At 45.1% G+C, this 17,057-nt stretch overlaps 1 protein-coding gene across 1 annotated transcript in view; it reads right to left on the bottom strand.

Moving 5' to 3' along the window:
* LRP4 (LDL receptor related protein 4) overlaps positions 1-11,423 on the bottom strand; it is a 54,780-nt gene extending 43,357 nt beyond the window's left edge. Inside the window, exon 1 of the mRNA XM_069738839.1 lies at positions 10,954-11,423. Within this exon, the coding sequence (XP_069594940.1) occupies positions 10,954-11,005 (52 nt within the window). The 5' untranslated portion in view covers positions 11,006-11,423. The remainder of the gene's footprint in view (positions 1-10,953) is intronic.
* Positions 11,424-17,057: the final 5,634 nt, after the last annotated feature.

Below are 17,057 nucleotides of genomic sequence, written 5' to 3'. Positions count from 1 at the left end.
AAAGGTTCCAATGTTGTTGTTTTTTTTCTGAAGAGTCTTTTTGGTCGTTTTTTTTAGCGCCGCCCCAAGAATGGTCAGGGTGACTTCTGTCAACCTCTTTGGAAATCTGAACATGAAGAGCGTGTCAATTTACTTTTTCTTTTTAGCATTTATTTTGAGCTTTTTTTCCCCAGGCAGGTTATGGAGCGGACCCACCTGTAAGAGATGTCAGGGGCACATACCCCAGTGACATACCCCAGCACCCTGGCACACACTGCCACGCCATACCAGCATTGGCTATACATGGACAGCAGCTGTGTCACAATGCCGAGTGGCAGCGCCTTTTTGGTGCCATGGGGTCCAGTGCTGGCCCTGGGGTGGGGGAACGGAAGGTCTCCTGACCCAAATCCAACAAGCCTCAAAAGGCATATCCAGGGCACCGTGGTCCATACTTCCACCGCCAACATCAGATGTGACGAGTGCTGGACACAACAGCCATAATAAGTCTGTGCTTCCACGTTCAGATCCAACATCTGCATACACATTCATAGCAAAAGGGATTACAGAGAAAATCATCCCCCGCCGAGGCGAATGCGCCAACTATGCCCCCTGATATATCAACGGCCGGCTATACCCCGATATCTACAACATCTACAGCTTGTTCTGATTTTTGCAAACTTCTAAACACCTCCCAATCTACCGAACAAGACTCCTAGCGGAGGGAGTGCCCACCGAACACTTGCTTTTAATTATATCAGCAGAATATGCCGGAGGCCTCGGATTTAATTAAATTAACATTTCAAGGAGCACTTCAAAAAACGTTATAACATTAGTTACATTGATTAAAAGAAGTCCTTACATGACTTCTTACATCTCCACAAATATCCGGATAGCACTGTGGCATCTTTCCAGCAGAAGCCAAACTACAAGTTCTAGAATAGAACACCCGTGCGCCAACTCGTCGGGCAAAACGGAACCCCACATTGTGCCCGAGGACCGAGAGGGTGGGGTACAACAGATCCTCTGGACATGACCTTTCCCGTCCAGCCCTGGCCAAGGCACAGCAGGGTGCCTGGGATTAGAACAACATGGTGGCTTTCTTGCCTTACATCACAGTCCACAGGTTTCATTTCATACTATTCCAGTAAATGTAGCCGAGCACTAAAACCAGACATCCTATGGACATAGCGGGGGGTTTCGGATCCTGGATAGCCCATTTAATATGAGAGGACCATCAGATCCAGTATGATCAGAGACCCCTTATTGGTGAGTCCACATTTGGTGGCCTCTTTGGGAAGGTAATAGATTTGACCATGACTAGACCCACAAGTATCATAACCTTAGGTCCTATGCGCCCGACGTGGAGGCCGTACAGGCTCAGCGAGGCGCCGTATGTACAGAGATACCCTGGGACCAATGCTTCTAGAGGAGAGTACCTCCATACACCTGACGGAAGGGAGGCATTAGGGCAAGTGTGATCGTAGGGCTCTGTTCACACTTACGTCATACGGAGCCAAGGCAGGCATGCCGGATCTTCTTGTTACTAGATCCTGACAGACGTCATGGATTTTAAGGCATAAAAGATGGAGACAGAGCTGTTTTTTGGTCTTCAAATATGCACTAAACCCCAACAGATGGGTAAGAATCACAGGTGTACAACCTCAGCCATAATGGGAGCGGTGTAACTGCAGAATGCAGCAAGACACGCTTCCAAAATCCTAGAAGAATCTCCATTTCTAGTGTCTGTTGCAACTTTCTGATTGGACTCTTGGTCTTTAGGAGAGAATTACCGGTACACCAGGATCCGCTGCAGAGTTCAGACAAGCACTTTTGAAAAAAAAACCTCTTCAGGAAAACGTTTCCAGTTTTTTTTTTTTTTAAAGTAAGTAGATTTGCTAAGAAAAACAACAACATATGAACAGAACCCAACAGGAGCTCAGACCATCATGTGTCTTCTTACTGGGCAGATGGTCCTCTGTGCCCCCCAGGATTGACGGCACCTACTGCAGCCAAACCTCTGACCCCGAGCACCTGAACAATGAGAAAGCCGAGTGCTACGAAACATCCGAATTGTTTATGGTGGAAAAACAAGCAGGGATGCGTTCCCATAAAGCTAGGAGTGTCAAAAATGCAAGAACTCGGCTAATTACCTACTTGTTTAACTAAAGGAGCCGCCATAATTACTATAGAAACAAAAAGCCGAACCAATAATTACTGTCACCGAGTCGTCAAGACCGACGGCACAAAAGTAGAAAAAAGAAAGAAGTACAACGGATGGAAACCATCGCTCCGCGCCATTGTCTCTCGTATCTCATGGCATCAACACAGCGGGTTTTTATGAGGGAAGTGCATTATAAGCAATTTTCTAATACAATGATATTGATTGACAGTCATTTCCCAGTAATCCGGTGTCTACGCCATTAGCAGAATACAGGTTTAGTACATGCGTCTGTATTATGGCCAGATTGTGATTTTGTTTTCCATGATTTTCATAAAAATTTGATATTTTGCAAAATATAGTGAAAAAAAAAAATAAAATTCACAATATGTATACATGAGCCTGCAACCTTAAATAGAAATGCTGAGGGATGATAAAAACAACAACCTTCCCATTCAGGAGGGAAGTGATCCCGTGCAAATCGTTCTCCTTTTAGCCGTGCGCCTTCCATATCTCTATCACATGCACATGAATGAATGTTGTGGATCTCCTGAAGCCTCTGAGACGTTGAGATCTCCCAACTTCTTAGGGGGTCAGGGAGATTGCTGCCATTTGCAGATACTCCCAAAGATTTATGGGGTGAGGGTAAGTATGTCGCCTCCCAATCCTGACCCCTCACGTGACACAACTATGGTGAGATATTGGGCCTTACATGGACAACCTTAAGGCCCTTTAATTCACCATTATCGGACCATGTGAAGATACCACTGATCGCCCCATGACATAGCAGACAGTGTGTTGACGGATGAGCAGAGCTGATGCTGCCAGTGGCGTATTTGGAGTCTAATGGATGGAAAATCTCCAACAGTTCTAGTCTTTAACAGTATTGATTTTCTCATTTGGGCCAAAAAGACTTTTTGGACCTCGTAGGTTCCAGGAACAAACCATTGAACCACTATAGTTGCACTGCAGGTGGCGAGCTACCTGGTACAGAATGTGGTAAACCCAGTAGTTGGTTTTTCTTTTTTTTTTTGCAGCCCAAATGTGAACTGGTCAGTAAATAAGCGCCAGATAATTAATATATAAAAATAGATGGGCTGAAATCGGCCGGCAGGATGGTCCTCTAGATATAGACCCCAGTTGGGACTCCGACTCGTCACATATGAACATCAGTATTGTAAGTGGCACATAGTAGATTGAGGCCTTCCTATAGATTTTGCAAAGGCCCCATCTCAAAGGTGGGTCACGTTCCTGCTCTTATTTTCATGACTTAAAGGGGGTATTCCCATCTCTGAGATCCTATCCCAATATGTAGACGGTAGTGCAAACTGTAGGAAAACAAGGAGCGCAAATGTCTGTCTTTGTGGTAATTCCTGCAGAAGAAGTCCCGATGACTTTGAAATGCGTAGAATAAACCACCATCATCCGTTAACTCAGAATACAAAATATGGTTGTCTGGCAGCTCGGATATAATCCACTATCTCCCTGGATAATAGCAATATGTAGACGGTGTAATATTATGTTCTTATTATTAAAGAAAAAGCTGTACCGCGAAACGCGCGTCAGGGGCTGCCGGGCGAGGTAGGGACGCTCCGCTGATATTTTAATGGGTAAGCATTAGTGATGCGCGAATATACTCGTTACTCGAGATTTCCTGAGCACGCTCGGGGATCCTTCGAGTATTTTTTTAGTGCTCGGAGTTTTAGTTTTTAGCGCCGCAGCTGAATGATTTACATCTGTTAGCCAGCATAAGTACATGTGGGGGTTGCCAGGGAATCCCCACATGTACTTATGCTGGCTAACAGATGTAAATCATTCAGCTGCGGCGCTAAAAACTAAAACTCCGAGCACTAAAAAAAAAAAATACTCGGAGGACCCCCGAGCGTGCTGGAGAAATCTCGAGTAACGAGTATATTCACTCATCATTAGTAAGCATTCATCTCTGAAAGTATTTGGGGGTTTATTGGGCTAAAATTATATTGATGTATTGTGATTTTTACTATTGAAGGCCTGTGGGAGAATTTATGAATGGTGCATTAGATGCTTGGATCCCGGGGATGAACTTTGTCGTCCTCCCCTAACCCGGCATACCGTCATGTCTCCTCTGTTTTATCTCCGGATTCTTATACATTATACATTGTTTGGGACATCCGTGCTCCATTTTTTCTTGGCTCTCTCTTTGGGAGTTGTCTGGTTGACTTGACACTTTTGGGGTGTTTTGGGAGAGCTTTCTATGTTCGCTCTCGGCCGCAGTGTATGCTGGTGCTTTAGGATTATGTTAATTATTTATTATTATTATTATTATTATGACAGCACGGTGTCTCAGTGGTTAGCACCGTATGGTGGCTCAGTGGATAGCACTGGGGTCCTGGGTTCAAATCCCACTAAGTACAACATCTGCAAAGAGTTTGTATGTTCTCCCCATATTTGCGTGGGTTTCCTCCGGGTTCTCCGGTTTCCTTCACACACCAGAACACATACTGCTAAAGAATGTAAATTGTGAGCCCCAATGGGGACAGTGATAATATCTAAAGCACTGTGGAATATGATAGTGCTGTATAAGCAAAGAATAATAACAGCAAATACCTCCAATTAGAAATGTAGTGTAGTTCCCCTGATTAGCTATGTCGCTTGCCATAGACCTTTATCGGATATATAATTAACCTTGCTCTTGACCACCGTCCTCGCACACAGGTCGGTCCTTTAAGAGCCATTTCTAGCATGCGTCAAAGGAGCTAAACCATCTGTCCCAAAAAAGACACCCCCCCCCCTCATTTTGATCCTAAACAAGTGCCCCCCACCTGTCACTCAGAAACACCGGAGCCCATTAACCCTTTGTGCTTCAGCCCAGTTTAGACGCCTTCTACCCTCAGGCACTAAACGGATTAAGAATGGATTCCACCCTTCAATAACAGAAGCCACATCCTCCGTTCCCAACCCTGAGGGCATCCAGATTTCAGGAATAACCAATTAGTCCACAGGACAATGTGCCCGCTTTACATATCAATGGAATATATCGGTTTGGGGAATTCCCAAAATGTCGCCTTGCCAAGGTTCCCTCGGGATTGGAGCGAAAGCTCCTGAATTTAGTGGCCAGATCTGGTCAATTAAAGAGGTTTTCGCAGTGCAGAGAGACTAAGCGGCTTCCAGATCTTCGCATTAATTATGAAATGGCGTAATTAGCCATCTGACGGGGGATCAGGGACGTTTAATGTGCTTACCTATACAGCCAGCAAATTAACAATCCCACGTTACACGGGTAATCCGGCCTCCTTCAGACTAGACCTGAATCAATTGGAACGTAGCGGGCACTCAGAACCAACAACGTGACACCAAACCCCACGGAATCACTGCCATCACACACGTGGACGGCTGCACTCGGTCAGCGATTATGGATATTCATTTATCAATCAGCTTTAAAGCTTCAGATGGTTTCAAGGATCTGACGAGATCAAAACCAATCCTCTAACGGTCCACTGACCATCATCAAGGCTCACAATGGCGAATAAAGCGGCGGCCAGGCACGTCTATTGCCACTTATGTGTCTGGAGAGCCAGTGTAAGCGTATGTTCACGTGGAGCATTACTCACGTGGTTTTCGTAACAGATTTGAGGCAAAATCCACATTTAAAAAGGAAAAAAAAACGAGAATAAAAATAAAAACCACCAACAATTTCTCACTCATTTAAAATTAGACATTGTCCCCATAGTGCACGTTGCATTTTTTTTTCTTCTGCTTTCTTATTTAGTGCCATCATGTCAGGTATTTGATCTTTTTTTTTTTTCAGATGTAAACAGAATTTTGGCAGAGGTTTTTGATGATTTTTCTCAGCAGAAACTCACGTCATAGTAACATCCCGTATGAGGGAGTTTTTACATGGAGTCTTAACACACATTTTGATGTGGATCAGCTTCAAAGTTCACACTTAAAAGGATTCACAGCTGATCTGATGAGAGGTTTTGAAGCAGATCAACTGTAAAAATCAGTGTAAAACAAAAAAACACACAAGCAGGGCTAAGGACCGGGCATTCTCGTGATGTTTTAGTTTGTTTTGGGTTTTTTTTTACTCACATGTGAATTTTTCTGATAGAAAAGTACACAAAAACTCACAACATCCCGATACTACAAGTCCTCATGTCATACAGAAGTATTCTCCTTACCGCAGTAATAAAGAATGAGCCATAATTTATTGTCAGACTCCAGGTGGAAACAACAGGTTAACAAAAACTTCCATAAGCTCCCGTGTGGATTTGGAGGCATACATGGTACAGTACGGCCCCATAGAACTACTAGGGAGGGAGCAGGTAGCCATCATACGGCCATGGGGGAACCCATAACCCTGCGGAGCCCTGCCCAAACTGCATGCAAGTGGAGCAAAATCTCAGCTATGACGAACAGTATCAGGTCTATACAGTAAGGGCCTGGAACCCACAGGACCAGTATTGGACAGACACAATCTCTTATTATAAGAATTGTCTTTCAGTGGTTTTACCCTAATTGTCCAGTGTAAAGAGACTGACAATCACCTGATGAACAAGCAAAACACTCAGTTCTTAGCAGGGCCGTGGAGTCGGAGTCACAGCCCATTTTGGTGGAGTCGGAGTCAGTGTCATGGAAATTGAGGAGTCGGAGTGAGAGTTGAAGGTTTGGCCTACCGACTCCACAGCCCTGATTCTGAGGGTGAAATTATTTTTACATTTGCTTAAGTTTCATTGTTTTCGACAGCACATCAGTGTGTGCTGTCGAGAACCATCACGGTCTGCGCACAGAACGATCTGTTACATTGGAAGTACACAGACTATGAAACAACCGCCAAACATGTAGCCGATGGACGGTCACATCATGGGGCGGCTGCCGTAATCCTGCCTGTAGGACGTGCACACGGGATTGCCTACAGTATTAGGAATTAGATTTTGTAAGAATGTCAACTAAAACTTGTGAAGAAAGCCACGTTATTAAATGAAATCATCCGAACGTTGAAGGTCTGAATCATCAGTCATCACTGCGAGAAGGTGCAGAAGGCCTCACCCTCGACAATTTCAATCCGCGCCCCCTAAGGCGCATTACACAAACCTGTAGGCATTTTGTGTCGCCATATGGCGCTTCCCTGAGAAGTATTATTAGGAGTAAATACCGCTATAACTTGGCATGTGATGGAGGCCTGCACCATGTATCGGGTACGGTAGATGCTCTGGGCGCTATACAGATAAGCTGCTCATTGGCCCAACAGACCGAGGAGTCAGATGCCCATCAGCCCAAAGTGGCACCACACAATTTTGGCTTTCTTTTCTATGCTTTGGATGGCACATAACTCACTGACATCTTATGTTTGACCATTGTGCCCAAAGAGATGTGAGAATTGTTCATTCTCATAACGTTCCCCATTACGTGGACTTTCAATAGCCGGTTTTGTTTCTCGCTAACGCAGGACGGAGGCTTGGGAATTTTCAAGGTTGCCGAAGGGCAATCTATGCACTGTAGAGCGATTCAATTCAGAAACCAAGCAGTGTCCCACTGGCGAGCTCCTTATCATCCCTATAGTGAACGAGATATAAGGAGAAGTGTCGACTGACGCCATTAGGACCCAAAAAGAAAAGGTCATCTATTGCAAAAAAATATATTTGATTTATCAGCTGAGCCAAGAAGAGAAAAGATTACAGCAGAATCCATCAGCATGAAGCTATAGGACATAGAGGGGCATGAGACGCAGGGGCGGACAGATCATCGGTGACATCTGTGCCGCCGCACCAGGGCTTAAGTCGTTATGGGGCCACTACCACCTCCACTATTGTGCACTATTATTATTTATTTATATAGCACCATTGATTCCATGGTGTTTTACATGAGAAGGGGTTATATACGAGTTACAGATATCACTTACAGTAAACAAACTAACAATGACGGACTGATACGGAGGGGAGAGGACCCTGCCCTTGCGAGCTTACATTCTACAGGATTATGGGGAAGGAGACAGTAGGTTGGGGGCTATTGGACTGCAAAGGGCCCTGGTATTACTCTTGCACAGAGGCCCTCTCCTGTCTGTGTCCACCAGTGACAAGATGATCCCTCCAACAATTACAAAAATCAACGGGCTACAGCATCCTGTGAAGTCCTCGACACCATTTGGTGGTCAGATACAGGGTTAATAGGTCATTGGGAGCTGAAGGGTCTGTGCACACAGTATTTGCGGCACCAAAAATCAGGTTACCTCCAGCGTAAAATATGCGTTTTTGTTTTTTTTTCTCAGAAATCTCGTTCACTTTATTAGTACAGGTCTTCAAATCGAGGAACATTTCACTGGCGATGAAGGCACGGCTTGTACATAGTTTGGTCTTTTCTCTGGTAACATACGGATGCGAAACCTGGGCGCTAAGAAACGAGACAGGAGAATCGACGTCTTCGAAATGTGGTGCTGGAGAAGGATGTTATCAATATCAAGGATGGCAAGAAGAAAAAAAACAAATCAAGTTTGGAACAAATCAAGTCAGACATGTCACTAGAAATGATCACCAAGCTACGACTTGTCTACTTTGGACACATCATACGAAGAGATCAATCCCTGGAGAAGGACATCAAGGTTGGGAGAATAGAAGGAATAAGGCGAAGAGGAAGACCAGCAACCTGATGGCTCTGTACAGTTAAGATAACCGTGGGGAAGACCCTGGTGGACCTATCTGTAGGAAGATCGATCATCTATCACAGTGGTCCCCAACTCCAGGCCTCGAGGGCCGCCAACAGTGCAGGTTTTCAGGATTTCCTTAGTATCGCACAGGGGTTGGAATCATCACCTGTGCAGATGATCACATTACCACCGATGCAATACTAAAGAAATCCTGAAAACCTGCACTGTTGGCGGCCCTCGAGGCCTGGAGTTGGGGACCCCTGATCTATCAAGTTGCCATGGCTCGAGATCAAGCCTAAGGCCCTTAAATAATAATTAAGTCTGGACCTTAGACATTTGACTGATGGAAAGATTGTCAAGAAGCACCAGTTTGACTCAGTGGCTCGCACTGTTGCTCTTGGTTCTTTGGTCCAAAGCCAACCATCTGTACGGAGTTTCCCATGTTTGCAGGTTTCCACCAGGTATCCCATTTTCTCTCATACGTCATATACACACCTAAGTGGAGTCTTAGAAAATGGCTCAATGTGTATAAGAGATATAGGACTGATGATCCAAGACAATCCTGCTACAGTGCGACAGATTGAGTTGCCGCTTATTACTTATCGTTTGCCTTAATGATGCAAAAAAAATTAAATAGAAAAGTCAATCAATGGCTTCTGATTAGGACTGTGGAGTAAAACAGATCTTGGCACCTTGGTGGGAAATCTACAGGAAGGTCATGTAGGTCTAATCTGACAGATGAAAATTAGCTCCTCAGTAATCGACACCTTGCGATGGCTCAGAAGACAAGTGCGTCCTCTCCATTAGTCACCAACTGTTACCATAAGTCACAACATGAACAAAAATGTTGTTTGCCACAAATCAGAATCATTCTCACTGCAGCAAAAATGCCCAGGGGCATTTCTCACCCCCCCCCCTTCCCCCCAAAATAAAAGCTACGATTGCAGGGAAAATATGATTTCCTTATCAATACTACATAATATCATTCAGAAGTAATCCTGCACGCGTCCGAGTCCCACGGGGTAAATGCACAAAATAATGAAGTCAATTCAAGTCTATAGCACTTGTCCAGCTCAGAGGAACTCGCCCGGCACTGGACAGTCTAGTGATGAGACCTGCAAATACGGGCACCGTACGTAGGAGAGGAGATCTACAGTCGTGCTGGTACAGAAATAATAAACATCAGGTATCTACGCACATGGAAAGCCATAATACAGCAGATCCGAATGCAAAAAGCACCAAGTAGATCTACAGATATACTGGGAACAGAAAAATAGGCACAGCGGTGCGTCAACAAGTGGAATCCCAATTCTTATACACAAAGTCCTATTTAAAGGGAAGGGGGATATTGACACCCACATTGGATTCAAGAGCAAGGGCTGAAGCCGGGTATAGGGACGAACACTACTGGTCAGGAACAAAATGAGAAAGACGCTCATTTCTCATCACAATGGTCAATGTAAACAGTCAGGTCCCACCGGTTACAGACTCCGCAGGTACCTGCATAGGCAATAGCGCAGCGATGCATGAGCAACACCAACCTCCATGCAGATAGTATCTGGCCTAACAGAAACGCAGGCTTCATCTTTATGTATGTGCACACGTAGAAAGCTCCTCTGCGGATTTTTCCGCAGCGGATTTGATAAATCCGCAGGGCAAAACCGCTGCCTTTTTTCCTGCGGATTTATCGCGGTTTCTATTGTGGATTCCGCTGCGTTTTTTACATCTGCAGTTTTCTGTTTGAGCAGGTGTAAAAACGCTGCGGATTCCGCACAAAGAATTGACATGCTGTGGAGAATAAAACGCTGCGTTTCCGCGCGGTTTTTTTTCCGCAGCATGTGCACCGCGGATTTCGTTTCCCATAGGTTTACATTGTACTGTAAACTCATGGGAAACCGCTGCGGATCCGCAGCAAAATCCGCATCGTGTGCACATACCCTTAACCTTGTATCCGGATTTAACCGCAGCGAGGACCTCTTTAATAAATAACGAAGTAAACAATGTCATGTCCATGACCAGTACGCGAGCACACAAGGGGTTAAATGTTCCATCCCATCATAAATTGTACCACTCACAAATAAGAACATATTGTAAGGGGGGGGGGGGAATACAAAGGGTTTTTGCTATGGCGACAATGTAGCACAATACACAGAACTTATAAATAAACATGGCAACAATGTATCAATGCGCTCACCTGGCAGATAGAGAAGCAGCAGAGCCAGATAAGAGCTCTCCAGCAGCCTCATTCCCAATGCCCCCCAGAACTTGTCCTCTCAGAAGACCCTGATCCTTTCTGCTGCAGGTGACTCTCTCAGATCCAAGGATGCATGAAGTGATTACCGGGTGATCCCACAGACCAGCGATCCTCCTGGATCTCTCATTGCCAGCAGCTCCCAGTGTCTCCAGTGCACATGTAGTATGGTAGTAGTTGCCTTGCCTGCTCCCTTGTCCTCAGTGCCCTGCAGTTTTGGCTGCTGGAGTCCTGAATCCCCCAGTTTGGCCAAGGATCACTGCAGGATCCCCCTGTACCTTGCTGCAATGATTGGCTCTGCTGCTGCTGCTGTTTCCCCGGTCTCAGCCCCCTCTCTGCTGTCCCCCTGATTTACTGCCTGCCCTGACTCTGCTGCTGCACTGTCTCTCCCCCTCTGTGCTTCACTTTATTCTGTGTCCTTCTACCCTCACTGCCTCCCAAGCCTCTTGTGGAACAAACCAACTGAGACAACAGCAGGGGGGGGATCACTTCCCATTCGTTTCCTAAATGAACCCTGGAGTCAGCACCAAGTGGCTGGTGGGTTTCCAGGGAAGTTATGAGTGACAGCTCAGTGGTTGGAATAATAAGGGAAGGGGTCTCACAATAGAGGGGCTGTGCCATGCTGGCAGGGTGAGTGCTCACTCACCTGAGGCTGAAGTGCCACAGCCTCCTGTTGGATCTTTTTACAAACTTGTAAAGACTAGGTGAATGGGACACAATGGCTTGTAATAATGAAAAACATACTGGGGCCATGTAAAGAACCAGCCCATAACTGCAGCAGAGGCAGAGCAATGAAATCCGACACACTGGAGGCACATATGTGATGGCTGGAAACTACAACCCCCAGCATGTCCTGACAGACACAGATCAAGAGTTGTTGTCTCCAAAAGCACAGCCACCTATGGATGTGAGCAAAAGTAAGGGCTTGTGCACTGCTGCAAAGGAGGAGGCCCTCAACTATCACAGGTCTTTAATAGATTGGGCCCCCAATAGCCCCTAGACCCAGGTCACAGGTACGACTGCAACCCCTGCATCCACTATCACTAGACCCCTGGTTGTAATAATAGTGCTACTTACATTTTATAAGCCCCCACCATATCCTCCTGTTATACCCAGATTCCACGAAAATCCACCAAAAGATAAGTAGCATCATGTTCCATCAGACTTTGGGTATACGGGCGCGAGAAAGAATACAAATCTGCGGCCACATCCTCAGCCTAATCCGAGGGTCATAACTGTCCTAAGGGATCGTGCACCCTCGGCGCATGCACTGCAGATTATGCTGATGGAAAATCCACTGGGCCGGCACCAAAAGGGCAAAGAGGCGCCAATGCCACTGCCAACTCATTTTATTATTCTTAGGCTACGTTCACATTTGCGTTGTGCGCCGCTGCGTCGGCGACGCAACGCACAACGCAAATAAAAACGCACCAAAACGCATGCAAAAACGCTGCGTTTTGCAACGCATGCGTCGTTTTTTGCTGAAATTTGGACGCAAGAAAAATGCAACTTGTTGCGTTTTCTGCGCCCGACGCTTGCGGCAAACAAAACGCATGCGTCGCACAACGCAGCACAACGCATGTCCATGCGTCCCCCATGTTAAATATAGGGGCGCATGACGCATACGTCGCCGCTGCGTCGCCCAACGCAAACACGCAAAACGCTAATGTGAACGTAGCCTCAAACAACAGTTTTTTGGTATTGAGGGAAAGAATAAATCCCCTCTCAGTTATTTTTTTTTATTTTGTAGTCACACCAATAACAATTCTGCGCCATTTTTAAAACATTTTGTGCCAAGTTGATCACTTTTATTTTGAGGAATGAGAAGATGTGGATCCCGGGATTCTTATACTTTCACTCATGTTTCTGCAACTTTTTTTTTAAACGGCGATCAAAATGTCATATAATTATTCCAGAAGAGAGGTGGCGTTAAAAAATCGGAAAACTAGTTCTAGGCAGGAAGTGTTATGTCTTAAAGATTTCCCATATTTATCAAATATCGCACAAGACTTTTATAACAACAACGCAGCCAGAAGCAAATCTGACTTCGAAATTCCTCTAAGGGTATTCCTCTAAGTCTTTAAGACGCCAGCGCACTCCCTGAGGTTTTCATAGGTGAAGTTGCATCAGGAAAAAGCCGGCAATCCTGTTATTGAAGCAGTTTTACTGGTGTTTTTTTAGCAACTCCACCATCCTTGGAAAAGGCTCCAGGGTCAGTTCCCATTTCCATGGAGAGTATGGTTGTTGATTTATTTATTTATTTATTTAATTCATTAAGAGAAAATATCCCCTCTCTAAACTGTGCACATAAACAACATTTTCTTTAGGGTCAGTCAGTGTGAAGAATATTGGAGATATCATTTGCATCCTATGTGGCATGAGATTATAAACCCCCATTCAGTTTGCAGCTAGCTGCCTCAGGGGGGCCAAGCCTCAAAGGCTGTGAGTGACAGATATCACACCTTGATCAGCTCGGAGCAGGACAAAGGCTGGCTTGCAATATAGAGTCATATGGAAGCTGCCAAAAAACATTCTAGAAACATCATTCCATAAGGGGTTATGGAGATACTATTCCTAACCGTACATCACGTATATTTCCGAGATCCCCAGAACATGGCGAACACCTGCCTGGGGAGATACATAGAAAATCAAGGATCACAGGATTTCTCAGGCCCTCCAAGGTTGGTGAAAATGATTATTCTTTTATTCAAATATAACAGGCCATAGCATTATCCCCCTCCACCATCTGTACAGGGGGCACAATGCAGTCAGGGGGGAACGTCCTCCTGGAATCACCAAACCCAGCCTCCTCCATCAGACGCAGATAGAGAAGTGTGATCCGTCACTGCACAGAACACGGCTCCCCCAGAGTCCAGTGCTGACCGTGTAACTATATATCCTCTTGTATTCTCATAGACCTGAAAAAGGAAAAATGTTAGTGTCACTGCACCAAACCTAACTGCTTGTATTGTTCATTTGTTGTTGCTTTTCTACAGTTATTTTTATTAGTGTTGTGTCCACAATTATAGAAGTTTCTTCCTGGTTGTCGAGTAAACGTCTTGTAGGTGTGTAAAGCCGGATGTTTCGTTGTTGTCCTCACACTGTTCAGGGAATGTGTCCGTGTAGTCACGCATTGTATGATGTGATATATGACATCTCTCTGCTATAAACGCATCTTCAGAATGAAAGTTGTACACGATTTAGTAGAGATGAGCAAATTGCTTCACAGGATCCTGGTCCAGCAGCCATGTCAATAGTCTGGGGCCGCAGGGACGGGAGCGCTACCTCTTTTGATCTGTATTGCAATCTTATCGATGACTTTGATCCAGAACAGTCAAGACTCCCATCCCATCCATTGCCACGGTATATTGACGAAGCTGCTGCAAATCGATTTGCTCATCTCTGTTGCTTAGTAAATGAAGGTAATCTATAACTGCTAGGAAGCAGCCAGGCTACAACGACTCTTGGGGTCATCGCTCCATTTAAGTTCTGGATCGATTTGTTGTTTTCCTATTATTTGATTGCACTGAATGAATCAATATAACATGATTGAGATTCACCTTCAACTAATAGGACATAACCTGCAAATCAATTCAGCCATTGTTCTGCATGAGCCGGTGGATGAAGCCGGACGGTGACACGTTTGTAAAGTGCGTTTTGATCCCTTTATGTCAAATAATCACCTGTCCGCGATCCAGCAACGATCGGATCTGGCAAGACCTGAAGGCATTAGGATCTGATTTTGTCATTGTCCCCAACACTCTGGTGCTAATCCCGGCTTGTTTAATTTCTTCCACCAGTCATCGGCTAGAAGCTACTCAGCAGATCCCAGTATAAGTGTGAAAACCAGTATGCCCCTAGGTGGAGTGACCATCGCCAGCCTGACCATGGAAATGCAGCTGACGGATTGTCACAGCCTTTTTATCTTCTTAATGACTAGGACGACCGCAATGCTGGGGTGTACCTGACGTAACTACAATGTGACATCCCATAGACTTCCTGCCGCCAGATATGGCACACTATGTAGCGCCACATCTCAGTTTGGTGCCACGCATAGTCACGGGCACTGATCCAGTCTTGCAGATGGCTCTACAATAAAAGACGCGCCGCTCTCTGTCCTGGTAGTTCTCTAATACAGGTCATGCAATCCGCAGTATAATGAACACAGACCTTTTATATTGTGTAAAATAGAAAAAATTGGAGTCTGGCTCAACCGGACTCGATTTTCCTTTTCTTTTTATTTTTCAAAAGAAAATATTTTGCATACAAAAGAAAAAGAGTCATGAGTAAGACTGTCTAGTGCAGTCAAACCGCGTCGACTGGGTCATGTTGACCATGTAAATTTTTCTTTTGTATGCACCATATTTTCTTTTGAAAAAGAAAAGGAAAATCCAGTCCTGTTGAGCTGGACTCCAATTTTTTTCTATTTTCCTTGATGTGAGGCCAGGGTGAGGCGGGTGTCTGAGCCCCAGAGGTATGAGCATAGAGCAACTAGGTGAACTGGAATTAAGTTTCTATAACTTTTATATTGCGCTTAATCTTTAACCTGTAAGAATTAACTTTACTGTCACATAATAAACAATCAATGCGGAATGTCAAAGTGAAATCGGATCAAATATCTTTATAGCCTTTGTTTTATCTGTCGCCATGCTGTCAGATGTTATTCCCACAGAGATATAAAAAGGGCTGGCAGATGAAACCTAGAATTGATTTCTGTCCAAAGGATCCTTCAAATAGATATGAGGAAGGACTTCACTTCCTTCACCATCTTGTTCTTTGTTCTGTTTATCAACGTGATATTTCTGCTTTTGAAGATGCTGACTGTGAAGAATGACACCAGAGAGATCACGCACAATCCCTCTGCTGAAACCACATGTGACGAACCCGCACCTCGCCACCCCGCCTGACATCACTCTTACGTCAGCAAGATCATGTGGTATGGTCTCCTCACTTGCACCAACGTGACGTTCCGCACCCCCTGGGCGCACGTAAGGTCAGCCTGGCGCAGTTTTACACACACACGCATCCTGTCCACATGGGTCCAGGGAGGCACGGAGAGTGAGAGGATGTGGCCCACACAGTCACTGACGAGGCTCATACTCGCTCACAACCCTGACAGGCTGAGAGGCCTCTTTCACTAGCCCCAGTGAAACAGAGAGCTGCCAGCCTGGTACCAGTTCCTCATTAGATATACACCTGGTCCGTTAACATGATTATGTCGGGCCAGAAACCAGCCCAGTTAGCATAGAGAGTTAAACCGAGAAACGGACGTGTGTTCATGGATCGAGATAAAAGAGTAGCCCAAAGTTAAATTATATATTTAATCGCCTTAAGGGCACACTGGACAATACTCTAGAGGGGCTTCTCACAAAATTAGAATATCATCAAAAAGTGAATTTATTTCAGTTCTTCAATACAAAAAGTGAAACTCATACATTATATAGAGTCATTACATACAGAGTGATCTATTTCACGTGTTTATTCCTGTTAATGTTGATGATTATGGCTTACAGCCAATGAAAACCCAAAAGTAATTATCTCAGTAAATTAGAATAATTATCAAAAAACAACTGCAAAGGGTTCCTAAGCGTTTACAGAGGTCCCTTAGTCTGTTTCAGTAGCTCCACAACCATGGGGAAGACTGCTGACCTGACAGATGTCCAGAAGGCGTCACTGACACACTCCACAAGGAGGGGAAGCCACAAGAGGTCATTGCTAAAGAAGCCGGCGAAGTTGAGTGGAAGGAAAAGTGTGGTAGAAAAAGGTGCACAAGCAACCGGGATAACCGCAGCCTGGAAAGGATTGTTAAGAAAAGGCCATTCAAAAATTTTGGGGAGACTCACAAGGAGCGGACTGCTGCCGGAGTAATTGCTTCAAGAGCCACCACACACAGACGTGTCCAGAACATGGGCTAGAAGTGTCACATTCCTTGTGTCAGGCCACTCATAACCAATAGACAACGCCAGAAGCGTCTTACCTGGGCCAAGGAGAAGAAGATCTGGACTGTTGTCAGTGCTCCAAGGTGTTGCTTTCAGATGAAAGTAAAT

The sequence above is a fragment of the Ranitomeya imitator genome, chromosome 9 (genome assembly GCF_032444005.1).
Source record: "Ranitomeya imitator isolate aRanImi1 chromosome 9, aRanImi1.pri, whole genome shotgun sequence".
Taxonomy (NCBI): domain Eukaryota; kingdom Metazoa; phylum Chordata; class Amphibia; order Anura; family Dendrobatidae; genus Ranitomeya; species Ranitomeya imitator.
This window is presented reverse-complemented; position numbering and strand designations above follow the sequence as displayed.